Source organism: Akebia trifoliata, chromosome 13 (assembly GCF_017979445.1).
Source record: "Akebia trifoliata isolate Shusen 1 chromosome 13, ASM1797944v1, whole genome shotgun sequence".
Classification (NCBI taxonomy): Eukaryota; Viridiplantae; Streptophyta; class Magnoliopsida; order Ranunculales; family Lardizabalaceae; genus Akebia; species Akebia trifoliata.
Window position 1 is genome coordinate 1908198 of NC_141387.1, and position 19925 is coordinate 1928122.

Here is a 19925-nt window from a genome sequence, read left to right on the forward strand (position 1 = left end):
TATAAATTTTTAAAATTAAAATAATTATTTTTATAAAATTTTAATATAAATTTATTAGATTTATATATATTTAAAGTAATTATATATTTATAAGGGTATTCTGATAAATTTTGATGCATTCTAAGTACATTATCAACATTAAGGGTATTCTGATCATTTTATCCTAATACAATAGAATCCAGAAGCTGTATCAAACAATAATTATTAGATTCTAATAAACAACACAATACTTTTACAAAGATCTATCAAACAAATTTTTTAATATTTCTACTTTTTATAGTTATTTTTGACAACACTTCTTACAAAAGAATCTAACAACAGATTCTTTTGCAAACTAAAGGAAATGGAAAGTGTTGTGTTTTCCTGTATTTTACGGCCAAAGTAAAAAGGAATTGTATTTGAAAACTGGAATCTCTCTCTCTCTCTCTTATGTGAGTGAAATTCAGATGGCGAAGGCAGGGTTACAAGCAGGGCAGAATCTCCCAGCTGATGTAACCCATTTGATCGAACAGTTGGATCGACATTGTCTTGCTCCCGATGGATCTTTGGTTTCTAAATCCGCTTACGATGATCTCCAACTCGTAAGATCATTTCTCTTTATTTCTGTGTTTCTATGTGTGTGTGTGTGTGTTTGTTTTTGAAATTCGTCCAATTTGTCTTTGATTTCGATGCTATTGCAGGCCAGAGAGGAAATGTCAAGAGAGAGATTGCGTTATTTGGAAGCTATGGTAGGTCTTCTTTGGATTTTCCTGCAATTTTGCGGCATTTTTTCAAAATCTAGGGTTAGGGTATCTGTTTCGGAAATCTAGGTTCTTCATTTCTTTCTGTAGGCAATTTACTCTGAAGCAAACGCCATGGTAGAAGAGTATCAACAGGCAGTTTCACTAGCAAATCTAGGTGGAATTCGAGATGTTCAGAGTCTTTACCCGCAACTCGGCTTAAAAAGCTCTCCTCAGGTTTGAATTATTAGAAACTTTTTTATTACAGTCAATCTCGTGAAATTTATGTATTTTTTTCATATAAATAAGTCAATTTGTAAGAATTTAAATGTTTGTAATCTATATAGAATGGGATTTTGTGATGGAGCATCTGTTAATCCAGTTCATATTTAAATAACAATCTCAAAAAATGGTTTGGAAGGAATTAATCCGGGTTTGAAAACCACGTCAACAAATGGAGGAAACACGTTGTTTTTTTTTTTTTTTTTCGATTGTTATAAAACACGAACTTGTTAAAATCCCTGTAACTCATAATTTCAGGTTTATGAGTCTCTTGAACACCGGTTGGTCATCGCAGAGGCAGCACAAAAATTAAGGCTTCCTCTTATTTCGAAAGACGGTGAAATTCACGAGGAAGATATTGAGAAATGGAGTATAATGTCAAGGAGCTCTCTTGATAGTACAAGTACCAGCATCACGATTGGGTCAAGCTCTAATAACTCTACGAATTATACGAATAGTTTGGTAAACAGCACTGCGGGTGTACCAAACAATGTTCTTCATCTTAATTCTACTGACGTGATGGAATCTGGAGTCGGTGGAGTTCCAAATCGTTTTCTTGGAATTACGCCCAATTATTTGTGGCAATCACAGCTTCAACAAACCTCAGCTAGTGTGGTATGTTTTAATTGAATGAACCATATAAATTTTCTCTTAAGCCATTTGAAATCATTTCTAAGGTGTGTTTGTATCTTGGTAGGACATGACAGAATATCAGATGTCACTTGCTCGTGAGATTGAGGCACGTTTAAAATCTAAATGTGATAAGTTAATTGATGCCTTTGTAATGGATGACATTGGTAGGTCTTACAGCTTTAAGATGCACACATTCGTATTGTTGTAAACATGTGTCTCTCTTGTTTAATGTTATTGCTTCTTTGATGCTGCAGACTCTTCGCCTGATAATCGAATTTCTTGTGCCCGGCTTCCAGAAAGGTTTTTTCTTTTTATTCTTTTATTTTCCTTGTTTATAATGTTTGTGTGGGATTAGACCCATAAAAAAAATGTTTCTTTAGTTTCTATGGTTTCAGAGGCCAAGGGAGAAGATATGGGAAGTAGTGATAGAAGAGGGGCTGTAGTCTCGACTCAATGATACCCACGGCCCTCTAATCTTTTCTTGTATTGAAGACTTTGTCTGTATTATAGAAATACCACTGATAAGTGATAAAGTCCGAAAATAACTGTTCTTCCCTCATTTCTCATAAACAATGTCTAAACCCTACCATGTCGGTTTTCCTTGCCCAACTCTAAAAAAAAAAACATTTAAATTTGTTTGCCTTTAATTGTATATTTTATTAATGGGTGTTGCAATCACCCAATTTTACTGAATACTGCTTACTGTATTCCAAAGGTCCCCCATTAGTTTTTTAAGTGATTATCAATTCACTTCAATTTGTTCATATAAGCTATTTCACTTAGAATCAGGATCAGGTAAGGTGTCTCGTTCCCTATAGAATAGGAACAATGTCTATGTGGCATGATTTGGTTGGAGTCTAAAACACATTGGGCTCCAAACCCAGCTATTTTCTATTTGGCACGTAGTCTGATGTGTTTAGTCTCCAATTAGAATTTGCCACGTAGACATCGTATGTTGCTATAGGAACGGGGCACCATTCTGGATTGTGTCTCTTTTATTTAATGTATGAACTTATAGTCAGAGTCCCTGTCGCAATAAGTCTGGTGGTGTTCGTCCTATTTCAATGTTCTTTATAAACTACTGAAAAAAAAATTGTCTTTGCTCTTCATTTCTATAGGGTAAAGTTAATCATTGAGAAGATAGAAAGGGAAGAAGCGGCTCTGCGAGAGGACCTCTATTCAGCAGATAGGAAATTTGCTGAATACTATAATGTATGTGAATAAACACACACACACACACTCTCTCTCTTCTGTTTATTAAACTAAATTCAATGCAAAGTTGTTTTCGTCAAAGTTTTGCTTCATAGTTCGTATTTCACCCACTATGTTGATGTTTGTGGTCCTTGATGTTGTGACATGTAAATCATATTTCCTGTATTAGGTCCTAGAGCAGATACTTGGGGTGCTTATGAAACTTGTCAAGGATTTGAAGCTCCATCACCAACATCAATATGTAAGCTTGCTACTCGTCAGTCAGTTCAAGTTGTGCATAAGATGAAATTGAGTGTTAAATTTGATTAACATGTATTTTATTTGTGCTTATATATTGGTTCAGACAAACTTATAATCTTTTTTTCTTTTTTCATCAATGAAAAAGGATGAATTAAGGAAAACATGGTTGTGTAAAAGGTGCGAGACAATGAATGCTAAGTTGAGGTATGCTCTAGACTTGATATCCTCTCATTGAAGTTTGGGGGTGTTTTGTACCATTGTTATTGGTTATCCCTTAGTTCATGGAATTTAGTGGCAGCAGTTTCTTCTTTGAATTGAATGCATTTAATGCCAATCGTAGCTTGTAAATGATTTCTTAGTTGCAATTGTCATGATCAGTTTTGGTTTCCTGTGATCCATTAGTGAGAAGCAGCAATTGTTGACCCATAGTTTCTAAAATGCACAGTAGTTGACCAAAATTGTGTAAAGTGTGTGTGTGTGGGTGCCCGCATGTGCACCCCATGTGTGGTTGCTGCAGAATCTGATACATTGGCTTGTTAATATACCTATCTATGGCCCAAAGTCCCCCTCCTCTCCCTCCCAATACTTTACTTTGAAATTATATATTTTACCCAAACTCAAAAATTATGAAGTTTGCGTCACGTTCATTTTACCTAGAAAAAAATTCATTATCCTGGCTATAAATCCCAGACGTAGGTTATTTATGTGTGTACGAAATCTTGCTTTTTCTTCCCGAACTTTTATTGCTTAGTTTGCAGATAAATTTCATGTACACTCTATTAAAGTGTGGAATTGCAATGATTCTCTATCATTTTTAATATCTATCATTGTTTCCATTCAATTGATTTGGTGATAACCTTTATTAGCTTCTGATATAGCAAGCCGTGTCTTCAGGGTTCTGGAGCATCTTCTCCTGCGTGACACTTACACTCAAGATTCAATACCAGCCCTCCATAAAATTAGGTACTTAATGATGCAAAGATCATAATACGATATTTCCCTTTGTTTTTATTTGGTTTAAAAGGTTGGTTCGAACATATAACTCTTATTTGCAGGAAGTATCTCGTAGAGGCTACTGAAGAAGATTCAATTGCTTACAATAAAGCGGTATGATCCTTTAAAATTTTCTCCATTTTTGTATTAATTTGCTAATTATAACATGGACACAGAACTTAACTTGTCTCTTGAGGATTATCCGCAAGTTATATATAACTTTTTAGGCTTTTGAACAAGTCATCCATTTTGTTTGAATTAAATAGCTAGAGATGAATCCTTTAATGTTAAGGGGGTGGGGGAGTGTTTGATGGTGAGGACTTAGGGTTAGTGTCCTTAGTGATCCCTGTTTGTTTGCCAAGGTGGCAATTAATCTAGCAATTTGGGTATTAAATTGAAGTAATAAAATTGGGCCTCTATATTAATAACGCTTCTGCCTCATCCGTTGAATTAACCATGGTTCATGCTTCAACTCTTGAACCAGGTAACACGACTTCGTGAGTATCAAGGCGTTGATCCGCACTTTGATACAATTGCACAACAGTATCATGAAATTGTACAGGTAACTTAAGTTGGATGGTTTTTCATCTTGATTTTCCTATAGAATAATGCTGAAGTGACCTCAAGGTTGGACCTCACATCGCACACCCTGACGTGAAAGTGCATGGGAACCATAGATACTTTTCCTCGAGATACAAGTGAAAAGTGTCTATGGTTCCCATCCACTTTCACGTCAAGATGTGCGTTATGAGATCCAATCTCGAGGTCACTCCAGCACTACTCGTTCGTATATAGCAATATTTAACATCAATGAACAAACTCCTTAACAGAAATTAGAAGGAATGCAATGGACGATTCACCAAGTTGAGATGGACCTAAAAGGCAAATAACAGTTCCATGAACACTTATCTGCTTTATCAACTTTCTCCTCCAGAATATTTCATTTGGTTCTGTTTGTTATTTTAAGGTTGTAAAGCGTTAATGAGTTTGAGTTTATAATGGTTGTTGTAAGTTCTTTTTAATTTCTTTGTTCTTGAATTGGTAGGTCTTCTAGACCTCATTTTTCTCACTATAATCAAATTTATCTTTAAAATTTGCTTATTGTAGTTGAACATTGAAATTTGTTTTTATGAAAAATTTGTAATTAAAAAAATACTTATTACTCTTTACTATTTTACTATGAGAAAAGGTGGAATAGATGTGGTTCAACACCAAATTTGAATGGTCATAAATGCCCCTACCTTAGTTTCAATTATAACGAACTTATAGGAAAAATTCCAGAGGAGCTAGGCTCCTTATCCAAGCTCAAATCATTGCTTATTTCTGTAAACAATCTAACAAGCCATATTCAATTTTCTTTGGGAAATCTTTCATCTCTCTCCATAGGATTCAATAACTTGGAGGTACTATCCCAAGTGCCTTGGGCCAAATAACAAGTTTAGTGTTCTTATGTTGGCTGCAAACAAGTTGTCAGGTATTGTTCCCCGTTCACTTTACAACCTCTCATCAATTTATGCGATTTCAATGGCGAAAAACCAAATTCATGGAAGTCCTCCCCAAAATATAGGCCTCACTCTTCCTAATCTCCAACAACTTTTGATTGGGTCTAACCAATTTAGTGGACCCATTCCATCTTCTTTATCCAATGCTTCTGATTTCTCTATACTTAGTATCAAAGAAAATAATTTCATTGGATTAGTCCCTACTAGTCTTGGAAGCTTAAATGGTCTCTCATGGGTTGTAGTTTCTAATAATCTTGGAAATGGCGTGGAAGCTGTCGATGATTTGAGCTTCCTCACTTCCTTAACCAATTGTAGCAATTTGGAATTCTTGGCCATATCGTACAATCGTTTCGGTGGCATTTTGGTCAACTCTATAGCCAATTTCTCAACTAAACTCGAATCGTTGATACTTGGAAAAAAATCAAATATCTGGGAGTATCCCCATAGGAATTGAAAATCTTGCCAATTTAAGCATATATTGACTTTTGGTGAAAATCTGTTTAGAGGGTCGATACCTGTCGGTATCGGGAAGCTTCAAATGCTAAGTGTATTTTACATTAGAGGGAAATGATTTTTCAGGGGAGATTCCGTCGTCCTTGGGAAATCTCACTCAATTGAGTGGACTATCCTCATCAAATAACTACTTGAGGGGAAGCATTCCTTCAAGTTTGCAAAACTGCATATATTTGCAAATTTTCAATGTGTCTCTTAATAACCTTAATGGAACCATTCCTGGAAAAGTTAATGGTCTTCCTTCCCTTTCAATTACACTCAACCTATCTCACAAGTCCTTTACTGGTTCTCTCCCATTTGAAGTGAGTAGCTTGAAAAATCTTTAAGTGATGGACATCTTTGAGAAAAGATTATTTGGTGAGAGACCCAAGTCACTAAGTGATTGTTTGAGCTTAGTAATACTTAATTTGGAGGGTAATCTCTTTCAAGGGATCATCCCTTTATCTTTGATTTCTTTGAAAGGTCTTCAATATTTAGATCTTTCTGAGAACAAATTGTTGGGTCAAATTCCAAAATACATTTGAGAAACTACCCTTTTTGTGTAATTTGAATCTTTGATTCAATCGTTTTGAAGGCGGTGTACCCATAAAAGGAGTTTTTAGAAATGTGCGTGAAATTTCAGTTGTTGGAAACAATAGGCTTCTTGGAGGTATCTCAATTGAAGTTACCGGCTTGCCCCATCCATAAGTCTAAAACACGAGAAGGTCGATCTCTTTCTTTGAGAATTATTGTTGCAATAGTAGTCAGTGTGCATGGTTAGGAAACCTCCTTCGGCCTCTTCGTTACGTAATTCGTATTTAAGGATTTCCTATCAAGAGCTCCTTAAACCAATGGATTCTCTCAAGCCAATTTGATTGGTGTGGGAAGTTTTGGCTCTGTGTATAAAGGTGTCCTTCGTCAAGGCAAAGCACCCGTTGTAGTATAAGTACTCAACCTTCAAGAAAGAGGGGCTTCCATGAGTTTCATTGCTGAATGCAAGGCCTTGAGAAAAATTCGACATCAAAATCTCATCAAGATCATAGCATCGTGCTCAAGCCTTGATTATCAAGGGAATGATTTCTAAGCTCTAGTTTACGAGTTCATGCCTTAATGGGAGCCTAGAAGATTGGTTATACCCAAATGAAGATAGTGAGCGACAATTGAGGAATTTGAGTCCTATACAAAGATTGAACATAGCGATCGATGTTGTGTCTGCATTGGATTATCTTCATCACCATTGCCAAATGCCAGTCGTTCATTGTGATCTAAAGCCAAGCAATGTTCTTGATAATGACTTAACTGCTCATGTGGCTGACTTTGGATTGGCCAAGTTCCTTTCAATTGCTTCTAGCAACTCTGTTGAGGGACATTCAAGTTCTGTGGCAATAAAGGGATCTATTGGATACATTGCTCTAGGTATCAATCTCAATCATTTTCTTTAGCCCTTTTATTTTTTAGATTTAATTTGCAATTTTTTTAACAACACATGTTGACTACCCCCAAATTTATCATGGTATCAAAATGGTCATTTCTGTCCTCCATGTCACATAATTCGTATCTCCACATGCTTTGGCCCAGTCCAGTCCACACATGCGGGGGCATGTTGAGTTTAGTCCCACATTGGACACTCATTGCCTTATTTCTCTCCTTATAAGTTTCCCAGACTCTCCACTCATTGCCAATTGGTTCTGTGTTGGACCCCTCAAATTTATCAAAACATGATCTTTAGGGATGCTTCCTTTAGTATAAAAAAAGATTATAAAAAAAAAAAAAAAAAAAAAAAAATTCCATTGTATGGCATGTTCTTTTATAATGCTGACCATGGAGAGAAATAAATTGCAGAATATGGATTGGGTAGCTAAGTATCTACACAAGGGTATGTATATAGTTTTGGGATTGTTTTGTTAGAGATGTGCATTGGAAAAAGATTAACTGATGACATGTTCAAGGATGGTTTAAGCCTTTGTAACTTTGTCACAGTAGACTTAGGCCCGACAAATGATATATGGCTAATCCCTCTTTAGAGCCGGGTTAGAACTCAACCAAACCTGGTCCAAGCCCTGCCCATTTGCACTGATGTCTTTGTAAATATATCCTAACTTGTGGGTGGTATCTTAACTGAGTAGTTAATAAGATCTTCTTAATGCCCCTCATTGTTATAATTTGTCAACCTCAACTACTTAAATAATCGAAATCTACCGCTCAAATTGATGAGATGAACCATTCTAACCTTCTGATCTATGATTATTTGTGTAGTTGATCTCAATAACTCATATTCAAACCTTGAGATTGACGATTTGTAATCATTGAACTCAAAGATTGGAATTGTCCAACTTGACAATTTGAATCATCATTCATCAATCTCACTTATGGAAAGGGAAGTGTGGGGGAATTAAGAAAGAAAAAAAATTACTAATTGGATTACATATTCATTAACTCTTTTTTCTTTACTTTCTTGTATCTATTGAACGCATTTAAGACATTTTACCAAAACATTTATCAAGGTTTATAGAGTAACTATTTCAAATCAAAGCTTTTGAAAATGACTAAAACATTGGAAAAGCTTTTGAAAAATCCTTCAAGAACAAAGTTAATTTCTTGCTCACCCAAAACGTGAATACTTTTAAATGTATGAGTTCCAACTTGACTTGAGTAAGTTAACCTTAATAGTTGGTCCAAAGACTCTTGAATCGTAATCATAGTGATCAATTGCATAAATCTTCCCGATTTTTTTTTTTGAAGCTTTCTTGATTTTATTCGAATTAACCAATCTAAGCCCTCGTTAAACAATTCTCCAATCCGAACTTTGTTACTATGACTTTATTGGTTATTTTAGACATACCTTCCACTTTTTGGGAAATATTTAAGTTAACTTCCAATGTTTTCAACCTGATGACGTACCCCTTAAACTTAAGTCTTTAGTCATAAACTAATGGAAAATTACTTGTTTGTCCTATCTTCAACCTATACACAAGGCATTTTCATCTCTTAATTTTTCATTTTCAAAATTGAATTTACAACCTTAAGATTCTATCTATACTTTAATCTTCAAACCTCAAGACAAGATAGGATTTTTGGGAAGTAAAAACCTATGAAATTTTGGATTGAAAATTCTTGAGCTTCTCTACAAAAGGTTAAGTTAAGGTTGAAAATAATAAAATTTTGGACTAAAAAATTAAAGGGTTTTTTTTACAATGGGTTAAGGAAGATTAATCTTGACTATAAAAGGGTTACTTGGCTAGAAATTGAGATTAACTACCACTAGCCTACAATAAAAATCATTAATTATTATTATATTTTTTTTGATCCCCACCTGTTTGATCAAATTGATGACGCATCCCTTTTGTTTTTTATTATTTTTTTCTGGCCTAACAAAAAAAACTTTTAATACCTTCATTTAAAAAAAAATAAACCATAAAAATATCCCTCATTCGCATAGAGATATTCTTGTTTATAAAAAAAATATATTAATTTTAAAATGGTAAATCATGTTTTACAAAAAAAAAAAAATAAATAAAAAAATTTAGTGTGTGAAGTAGATGGAATGCGGGTAAGATTACCCATTAATAGGGCTGTCAATGGACGGATTCGGGTCGGTCTTTTAAGCCCTAACCCAGCCCTGTAGTAGTGGGTTCTACCTAAACTAACCCAATATCCAGTTGAATTAGCCCAATACACTAAACTAGTTAAATTTCTCTCTTATTTTACTCTCTCTCTCTCTCTCTCTCTCTCTCTCCAGTTTTTGTCTTTGGTTTTTTGGTAAATAGAGGTGAGAGAACAAAAGTATTTTTGAAGTGTGAGCATGAAAGTGACATGTGTAAGGTTGAAGTGGTAGTTGAAAAATAGATCTTGGTTCATTTGTAAATAACTAATAAAGCAAAAGTGGATATATATTTTTGAAATAGACTAATGGGAGAACTTCATGTATATACTTGAAGATTCCCACATTTTGGAGGTAAAATTGGAAGTTCTCTCAATTTTAGAGATTTTTACCAAAGATCAAAGTGTCTCTTTGGTTTAACTACACTTTTTGATAAGGGTATTCTTGAATTTTTATAAGGGAGCTGACTCACCAATTAAGTTTGAGTATTGGACATTGGGATTTATAGGAGACCACCATGTGTCCTCTTTTGGGAGGAGATGTAAGACCATGGACTTAGAATAGGTTAGGATGGGTCTGGCTTTGGATTTTGGTTTTGACCTTAAGATAATTTAGGTTTGGGTATTTGGATTAGGCTTGGATATGGACTTGATTATTGGGTTAGGATATGTAATGAATTGGTTAATGGATAATGGGTTTGGATTAGGGAGTGGGTATGAAATTGAGTCAATCCATGAATTTCGGAGACATGGGTTAGGGAAATGAGTATGAAATTGGATTGGATTAAGGAAGTAGGCATGAAATTGGATTGGATTATGAAATAAGGTTTTGGCATGTAAAATAATATGAGATGATACAAGTGTGCATGTATGCATAAAAAAGATGTCAAGTGGCAATGTGGGCCCGTTGAAGAGCTTTAATCTCTTAATTCAAATCAATTCGAGAAAATTTGAATTTTTGTAATGGATTCGTGCAAATTGGGGTGTCTACACAACTATTGAGAGTATATCAAAAATGAAAACTTAAATATCATCAAATAACTATAAATAAAACGACAAATTAAAGACTGGAATAAGAAAAAGCTTCAAATCTTCAACAGTTCTAATGTTAAGAATCAACAAAAACACAAATTTTCTAGTGTCTTCCCCCCCGAAAATATTTATTCCCTCCATTTATGCGTTTTCCTCACGTGTAGATCAATATCCAACCCATATAAAAATTGAACAAGAAACAAAGACCTTTATGAAAAGAGCTGTAATTTTCACATATAAGGTGTCATAAATTCTTCTAAGATCAATATCCCATGAAAGTCTATATAATCATCACTATATGAGAAATAACAAACTTTTCCCATTCTTTCTTCGGAAAGAAACATGTATTGCATCTTAGATTTAAATTTTAAAGTTATTCTTGAAACCATGGTTCTTATGATGGTCCAACTAAAATTATAAATTAACAAATAAATTAATAGATAGTATTACAGTTTTAATATGATGATCATTAGAAATGTAGATAGTTCTTCAAATTTTGGGATTAGGCATTGATGCTAATAACTAACCAATCCAATGAATCTACCCATAACAATGCCATATACAGATAACTCTAGTTGCAGGTCAATTTCCTGGAGAACGAGCACTCTAGAAATGCAATACCACATATGTTTCACATTCAACTAGTCATAAATATAGCATTTTTTTTCTATAAGGAAGCAGATTAATGGTTCATAATAAGTAGGAACATGGGTTTTGAACCCAGGTCGTGGTGTCAACACTCACAGACTTAAACCAACTTAGCAAGCTGGCACCTTCTATAAAATATTACATTTTGATGTTTAGAAGTGGAATTACTACTTAGGTGAAAATCTTGACAGCTCTAGAGACCTACAAGTTGAAGGCAAAACACTTATCCAATCAAGTTGTTAAGAGCAGAGCTTACAAGGCCCACACCCACTTTGACTTTAAGCCCTCGTGCCAAGCTACATGGAAGTCCCACGTGTCATAGATCATCAGTTACTTGTAACACACTTTATTGCTTTCGTAACATGTTACACTGTGTAATCAATATTATATCAACAAAGTTGCTTCCGGACTTTGCCTCGTGTTGTCCCATTATTTTGTTTGCTAACTATATATTGTGGTATAGATCTTATTTTTACAGGTTTGCTTGTGGATTAGCACCCGTCGCGCCGCACAACATCGCTTCGAAAGAACATGGTGTGACATTAAGGTGAGAGCATCAAGCAACATGGAGTGAAAATATATTTTTGCATCTTTTTAGTTTATTTCCAGATATACCTTCCTCTCCTTAGACATGTCATCATCAGATTCAATACCCTATTCACTTGTGATAATTTTGATATCCTCGTTGAATAAATGAGATTTCAATTTCTTCGCACCATCCATACCACAGGCATCAGGCAGCTTTTCCAACTCCCTTGCTCTTTTCAAGCTTATCTTGATCTCGCTACTTCTGAAGTCATTGGCACTCAATGAAGAAAGTAACTTCAATTGAACTTGAGGATTGGGTAGCACAGCTCTGGCTTTGTCCTGAACTTTTTGTTTGAGAGAGACCCACTTCTGCACTACTGAATTGTTGGAACATGAATGATAATTGATAGCACCGATTAAGTTGTCCAACGACATCAATGCCTCCAGGAGATGCATTACCATGCCTCACAAGAATATCTTTCATTTTTGTAAGTATAAATTTTATTAAGTAGAGAAAGGCAAATACGACAGCCAGTCGAGATGACCAACCGAAAGAAAACAAAAACAACTTACTATTCCATAAAGACTCCTATCTAAAGAGAGTCCTCAAAGAAGACACCCTTAACCTCTTGACATAATTTGCACACGCCAAAAAACAAAAAAACAGCAGCCCCAGAACATTCAAAACAATATCCTGAACAGAAGAAACCATCCCTTTAAAAATTCTCTTATTCTTTTCCAACCATAACCCCTATGTAGTGGTAAGAGGAAGAAACCTCCAAAGGAATTTATTTTTCCCAGGAACATTGAAGAATCTCAACTTTGGAATGAAGATAGCAACGAATTATGGGAAAACTTTGAAAAGCCTGAAGAAATGGGATCAAATGGAATTAGATAACTGGCAATCCATCATAATGTGGTCAGTGGACTTGCCATTTTCGAATTATAAAGATAACAAAAGCTTGGACTCATGACTCTTTCTCTTTCTATCTCTCAATGCTGAGTTCTTCAACTAATAGTAAATTCCCAAACATGAAATAGGGAAGTAGCATAATATATATATTTTGAGATATTCTGAAATGCGTCGCTTACTAGCACAATCACTGACAAGTAAGCTGCAATCTAATCCATGAATTCAAGATATTGTCTAGGCGATAAGTCGACACAATCTCGACTGAGATAACCCAAAATTCTTCCAGACATTATGAATAACTTGAAGACCTTTCAGAAATTGCATTGTACTTGCACCCACCCATTTGATGTGCCCTTTCTAAGTTTTCTCATGAATTAAACATGTAAGCCAATCATGAACAGATCTATGGCTGTAAACAACCCCCAAACTATAACCTCTCAACACATCTACCATCAAAAGAAAAGAAAAAGAAAAAAAAATGGAATTCTTCTTATATATAGAGAAACTTGGTTTACATGTTGTTAAACATCAGACTTGATGAAAAACCAATAAGTACAAAATCCTTGAAAATAAATGTAATATGCACAAACAGTACAACACCAAACCATCCAAACTAACAGCATCACATGCTTAATAGCTCTCCAGTTTTGATATATATAAGAAAAGAGGCAAAGATCCAAAGAGAAAAACACAAACTGAACCACAGCAACATGTCCTTGGAGATCCTCCTCATTGATCACATATTTCCTTATACTGAGACCATCAAGTTGATAGTCCTCATCGATAATTTGTGGTTACAACAAAGAATAGTCATCAGTGGAACTAGAAAAGCGTCCCTGGCATTCCGCTTCTCATCATTGTACAAAACTCCTCATAGTTGATTCTCCCATCCTATATGTTCAATATATAATCAATAAATTTGCACTATCAGAGAAACCTCTGGAGTTTTTTTATTTTTATAAAAAAGAGATTAACTTACATTGTCAGTGTCCACCGCTGATATTATTTCCTTGATACTTTCTTCATCACCCATTCCATGATCCTTCATGGCCATTTTTAATTCATCTCGTGTAATAAATCTGTTAATCCACAGCAAAACAAAAGAAAAAAAAGTAAGATATTATATTTAGAATTCTACAAGTCCCCAACAAAAACCATAAATACTTTTTTGAATATGTATATGAATGTCACTCCTTTTAAGTTCTCCTATGGAGAACTTTCATGACTTGGATAAATCATCTGGTCATCAAAAAATTGAAAATAGTCTAAAACATGGATGATCAGAGAAACTCCTATTTGAAAAAAAAAAATTCCTGAAATTTTCAATGTCAAAAAAAAATTATTCAACTTTTCCAGTACCGAATTTTGTTATACCTCAAAATTATTTTGATTAAATGTACAGATATTAGCTTATGCAAGTTCACAACCCCACCCCTCCCTCAAAAAAAAAAAATGGTTTAGTTAGGCAGATACACATTAATGGAAAAAAAAAAAAGATAGCCAGAACAGGGAGAAAAAAAATCTTTATTTATTTTTAATTGATTAATGCTTTTTCATTAAAAAAATGAAACATCCAGGCATGGTCCATAGATTTATATAGTCAATGATAGAATTGGAGAGATGTCCATAGGTAGCAAACAAAGAATGGACATAAAATTTATAATGAACATAGTGAAATAGCATACTTACCCACTCTTATCTTTATCAAAATACTGAAATGCTTCAAATAGATGTTCATCTTTCTCTAGCCGATGTCTATGCATTGTGGCAGTAATGAATTCAATGTAATCAATAGTCCCATTTCCATCCACATCAACCTAAAACAGAAAACACATTGTCACTAATGTGTGTGCCAAATATTGATCACAAAGAACAAATATATAGTGTTCAATTGTATCATACAGCATCCATTAGCTGCTTGACTTCAGCGTCCGAGAGCTTCAATCCAAGTCGAGCCAAACCCGTCTTCAGTTCTTCATAGGTGATTGTGCCACTCTGGTCAGTGTCCATGTTTGTAAACATTGCTTTCAACTCTTTGATTTCTTCTTCAGAAAGATTTTCGGCAATGACCTAGCTTATCCAAACAATGCACATTAAAACCATTTCATACCCACGTAATTTAGACATGGCATGTGTAAGCGTCATAGTTTATATATATATTTAAAGTGAGGGGTGCAACACAAGGACTTCCCATCCTAGTACTACTCTTAGCCAAGCACGCTTAACTGTGGAGTTATGATGAGATCCGGTGCATTAGTGTTATCGTTAATATTCTACCTTCAGTGCGAGCTTCTTGAGCTTGTTCATTGCCCTGAATTGCTTCATCCTAGAGAGAACTGCATAGTCTATCGGCTTGTCTGATGCCTCTCCATCTTCTCTAATCCATGGGTGTTCTGAATCATCAGTCAACCCAAGGAAAAAAAACTCAATCAGAAGTGCGGAAATATGACAGTAAACTAGGTAGAAATTAAAGGAATCAGACCAAATAACATAAATTATAATTTTTTTTAATTTTTTTCAAAAATAACATATATTCGTTGATATAGCAAAAAGTATTTCTATTGTTTCAGCCCAATAAAGCTAACGTGCAGAATTAAATCTTCCAAAGTTTTCACTATGATGGCTTGGTTACTTCCTTGTGTTATTTTCTAATGGGTTGGGATCCGTTAACTCACAAAGAATGACTCATGGAAAAAATTGTGTCAACATAAAATCCAATGGTTGAGATTTATCCTTGAGATTTGTGTTATCTTGATACATGTAAGTCCTGACCGTTGGATTTCATGTTTACACGATTGAGATCATGTGTTTTCTCATGAGTCACCGAAGCCCTACTCTTTTCTAATCTAACAACAATAATTTGATTTGATAACATTTTTGTTTGCTTGGAAATAAACACTACTGTTATTAAACCACAAATTACATAAACAACAACATACTATGAAGGATATTGATTGGCAAAAAAAACTAAGAGGGATATTATCTATATTTCATAATAATGTCACTAACACTATTATCTCAATAGAATCCTTGTGATAATATCCCAATAAAATTAATTGTTGGTAAAATATGAAGGTCAAATGTGTGACATAAGAGGAATAACGTACCAAGAACCTGCGCAGAAGTAATCCGTTTTTTAGGGTCCCGTGTCAACATCCTCCTGACCAAATCTTTGGCACTGCTTGATATTGTAGGCCACGGTGCACTTTCAAAATCAATTTCTCCTTGCAATACAGCGTCAAATATTCCGTTCTCCGTTTCTACAATCCAGTCATCAAAAAAATAATAATAATCTCACATATTTTCCAATTAAAAGAGGTTGACAAGAGAATCTATATTTGTTAAGAATTGTCATTACCAGCCCAGAAAGGAAGCATTCCACTGAGAAGATAGTACAAGATTACCCCTGCACTCCAAATATCTATTTCCTTCCCATAACTATGGCGTAGTACTTCAGGGGCAACATAGTTTGCACTCCCTACTATATCCTTGTATACCTTACCTAGCACAAGTTCCATAATGGTCAGATTACAAATAACAATAGAAGTATGCTTCAATAAAGTGCTGTTAGGAAATCACAGTGATTTTACCATCATGGTTTGAAATATCGGAATGTATCGGTATCGGCCAAGATCAATATGAAACATTGACCCAAAAACTTTGAATGTATCGGCTGATACCGTATCGGTTTTTTCAACTGAACCATTCAATTAATACGATATTTTAAACCATGATTACCATTACCAATAGATAGATGTCAATAAGTTGCATAGAGTAGGTCAGAAGCAAGTTAGATCAGAGGATATTACAGTAAGTAACCGTGCTTTGAAAAAGAAAATAAAAATTCCTAACAAATATATCTTGTGGGAATTGGTAGAAATATTAAAGAAAATGAATACTAATTATTTATATTGGACACATAATGACATAGAGGAAACTCAGATTTAGAATTAATGACATGAACTGAATTGCTCTTTATAGCCAAAAAGAAAAAAAGAATCACTGTCCGAATGCCCATAATGCTAATCCTCTGCTCGATCCTAGTTTGTACTATAGACTTGTGTATAAGCTTGTATACCTTAGTACCATCAATTCGCGCATGCCTTGGAGCGATTTGAATGATGTTCAAAGGATATCACATAGTAACAAAGTTTGGATTCAGTAATTATTCAATGGGGGTTCAATTTGGTTCATAGAAGTAGGCAAAATTTTTGGAGATTATACAAAAATTTTATTTGGGGGTTTTCTTACTAAAACCTATCATCTTCAACCTCTCTTTAAATCCAATTTTCTTCTTGATGTTTGAATGTTGAAAAAACTAAAATTTTGAAGGTGAGGGGTAAAAATGTTACCATATTCCACGGTTAATCGAGGAATCATTGATTAATTTGTCAGTTCACCGAATTAATAGGCTAACCTCTAATTCGGAGAATTTTACAATTTTTTTGAAAATTTTGGAGTTTTTTTATTTATACTATGAATCCAAATTGGGGACCAGATACATGAATCAACGAAATCTAAAAACAATACAATTTGACATAATCAATTAACTCTAAGAGTAGTAAAAAAAATAAACAGACTAAAGGGAATACCAAGAATTTACCTTCCTCGATAAAAATAGATGACCCAAAATCCGTTGCCTTCAACAATGCCTCTTCATCCTTGCTCGAAAGCAAGAAATTCTCGGGCTTGAGATCCCGATGCATCACACCCTTAAAATGACAAATTTTTACAACATTCACAATGGCCCTGCATATAGTCGCCGCCGCTCTCTCTGTATAATGCCCCTTATCAATTATCCGATCAAATAGCTCTCCACCGGCGCAAAGCTCCATAACAATGTGCACCGATTGCTTATCCTCATAAGCTCCCTTGAATTCCACAATGTTAGCTTGCCCAGTTAAATGTTGCATGATCTGAATTTCCCTCTTTATATTCTCTTTATCATTTTTATTAACAAGTATCGTCTTCGATATCGACTTACACGCATAAGTGTGGCCAGTCGAATTCTCGGTACAAAGATAAGTTACCCCAAATTGACCTCTACCCAATTCTTTACTAATGGTGTAGTAGGCCTTAATATCATCAAATGGCTTGCCAAGGACCGTATCGATCACGTGAACAGGTTTGGGTTTTGGCTTTAAGAGTGAGCTGCAACAATGGCCCATCTTTACTTAAAAAGAAGACAAATAGTTGGGCTAAATCTTTAATTTCAGGAGAAAAGACAAAAACCCAGATCAGGACTGGAATTTTGTGATTCTTGAGATGTTTCAAAGAAGATGTAGATAAGATTCTCAGTGTTGAATGAAAGCTGATACCCAGAGATGAATCAAAATTGGGTATCTGATTTTGGGAGGTGTTAAGCAAAACCCAGATCAGATTTTATGCTTTTAAGCTGATTTTAGAGAGAGATTTGCAAGAGACCCACATCAGAACTAGGTTACTGACTCGGAAAATTGAACATTTTGAAGAGATTTAAGATTATCCGTTAAGCTATGCATTCTCAAAGTAACCTCATCATTCGGGTCCAATCTGACTCTATTACCGATACCCCGATACCTGGAGTACCCCTCGAAGTGTTCTTCACTTTATTCTCTCTGTTCTTGCCAAGGTTCCAACGTTGTCTCATTCGCTCATGTTTTCGAAGCTAACCGAGCTGTTGATCATCTATCCTCTTTTCAAGTTTCTCGGAGGTGTTCCTTATATTATTGTTTCTGTTATTTGTAGCTATTCTAGGCCTGTGTTGACAAAAAGAAAGAGAAGAGAAGACGCCAATATGAAAAGAAAATAACCTTTCACACACGTTTCTATTTTGTAAGTTAAATTATGTTAATTAATTTTAGTTTATTATTTAGATGTACTCCTCGACCTTCTGGTGAATATTTGACACACCCTTATATTTTTATATTGATGACATACCCCTTGACTTCAGTCTTCTTCTATATACTAATTGCAAATTACCTAAATGCTCTCATGTTCAACTTCTACCCAAAATCTTAATTTATTTTTTACTTTAAAAAAGAGAGTAAAAAGCTCTATCGACTTTGTTGGACACTTTGCTCAACACAATAATGTTGTGGCAGAAGGTAGAAAATCAGTTTCCTTGTATCTAAAGGAAAAACATTCGATTCTCTACCCACAACTTGATAGTGCAGTGCTTGACAAAGTCGGTTTAGGATGATTAAAAAAAATCTTATCTTCTATTCTTCAATCATTGTATAAATTATTTTTAATATATTCAACATCGTCTTCAATCCATATTAATGAGTTTTTTTTACTAATAAAAAATAATCCATTATACAATTACATATGAAGAACACTTGAATGTGATAGTACAAGGACAGAGTAGGATGAGATGGATCCAACATGTCGTCTAAATAAATAAAAAATGGTCCTTTATGTTTTATTTTATTGACTGAAAAGATAGAGAAGGGAGATCAATAAAAGAAAGCTAAACGAGAAAAGAGAGAAAAGCGTAATAGGCCCTTCATGTGGAAAGGAATAGAATTCAAGATTGGAAAAGTAGACTTTGTTTGATACCTTTATAACTTATTTATAGTTAAGTAAGTATAAAATGATTATATTACCCGTTCCCTATCAATGACCCGTAATGTGACAAATTCTTATATAAGAAGCACATAAAATGTGATGACGTGGATCGTGATGATTTTTTGACCTTCAAACTTACATCCTCTTTGTCTTTTCATATTAAAAGTTTTTTTTTTACTACCACGCACAAGATCAAGTCATATTGTGTACACATGGCCCTATTCATTTTCTTCTATAAATAAGTTATATAGGTGACAAGTTGTAGTAGTTGATACATTTAAAACGGTTCATGATTATGACCATTCTAATATTTAAAATTTTATTAGCCTAAATGAGGATGTAAGCCTAAACGATCAAATATTGAACAATTGTATTACAAACTCCTTAATAGAAATTAGAAGGAATGAAATGGATGGTTCACCAAGTTGAGACGGACCTAAAAGGCAAATAAGAGCTCTATCATAAGAACCCTTCGATAAATATATTTTGGGGGCCTTCTCTCAATGTGGTGCTTTAGGCAATCGTCTTATGGTTGAGCCAACTCTGAAGCAAACATAGCTCAAGTAGGAATTTTTCATCTTA

General features: G+C 34.5%; 2 protein-coding genes across 2 annotated transcripts; one reads left to right on the forward strand and one right to left on the reverse strand.

Annotated features, from left to right (window-relative positions):
• The first annotated feature begins 376 nt into the window (after positions 1-376).
• AUG4 (HAUS augmin-like complex subunit) lies at positions 377-5180 on the forward strand. Its single transcript, XM_086420324.1, has 13 exons — positions 377-581; positions 681-728; positions 831-956; positions 1260-1616; positions 1699-1798; positions 1889-1934; positions 2753-2846; positions 3016-3087; positions 3232-3290; positions 3981-4049; positions 4142-4193; positions 4564-4641; positions 4910-5180. Exons 1-13 carry the CDS (start codon positions 447-449, stop codon positions 4967-4969), a joined length of 1296 nt encoding a protein of 431 aa, XP_086276450.1. The 5' UTR covers positions 377-446; the 3' UTR covers positions 4970-5180.
• Positions 5181-13263: 8083 nt separating this feature from the next.
• LOC147387226 (calcium-dependent protein kinase 19-like) lies at positions 13264-18545 on the reverse strand. The gene is made up of 8 exons (XM_086420323.1): positions 17398-18545; positions 16153-16296; positions 15902-16054; positions 15072-15187; positions 14697-14864; positions 14484-14611; positions 13774-13873; positions 13264-13685 (listed from the first exon to the last, which is right to left on the reverse strand). Exons 1-8 carry the CDS (start codon positions 17960-17962, stop codon positions 13617-13619), a joined length of 1443 nt encoding a protein of 480 aa, XP_086276449.1. The 5' UTR covers positions 17963-18545; the 3' UTR covers positions 13264-13616.
• Positions 18546-19925: the final 1380 nt, after the last annotated feature.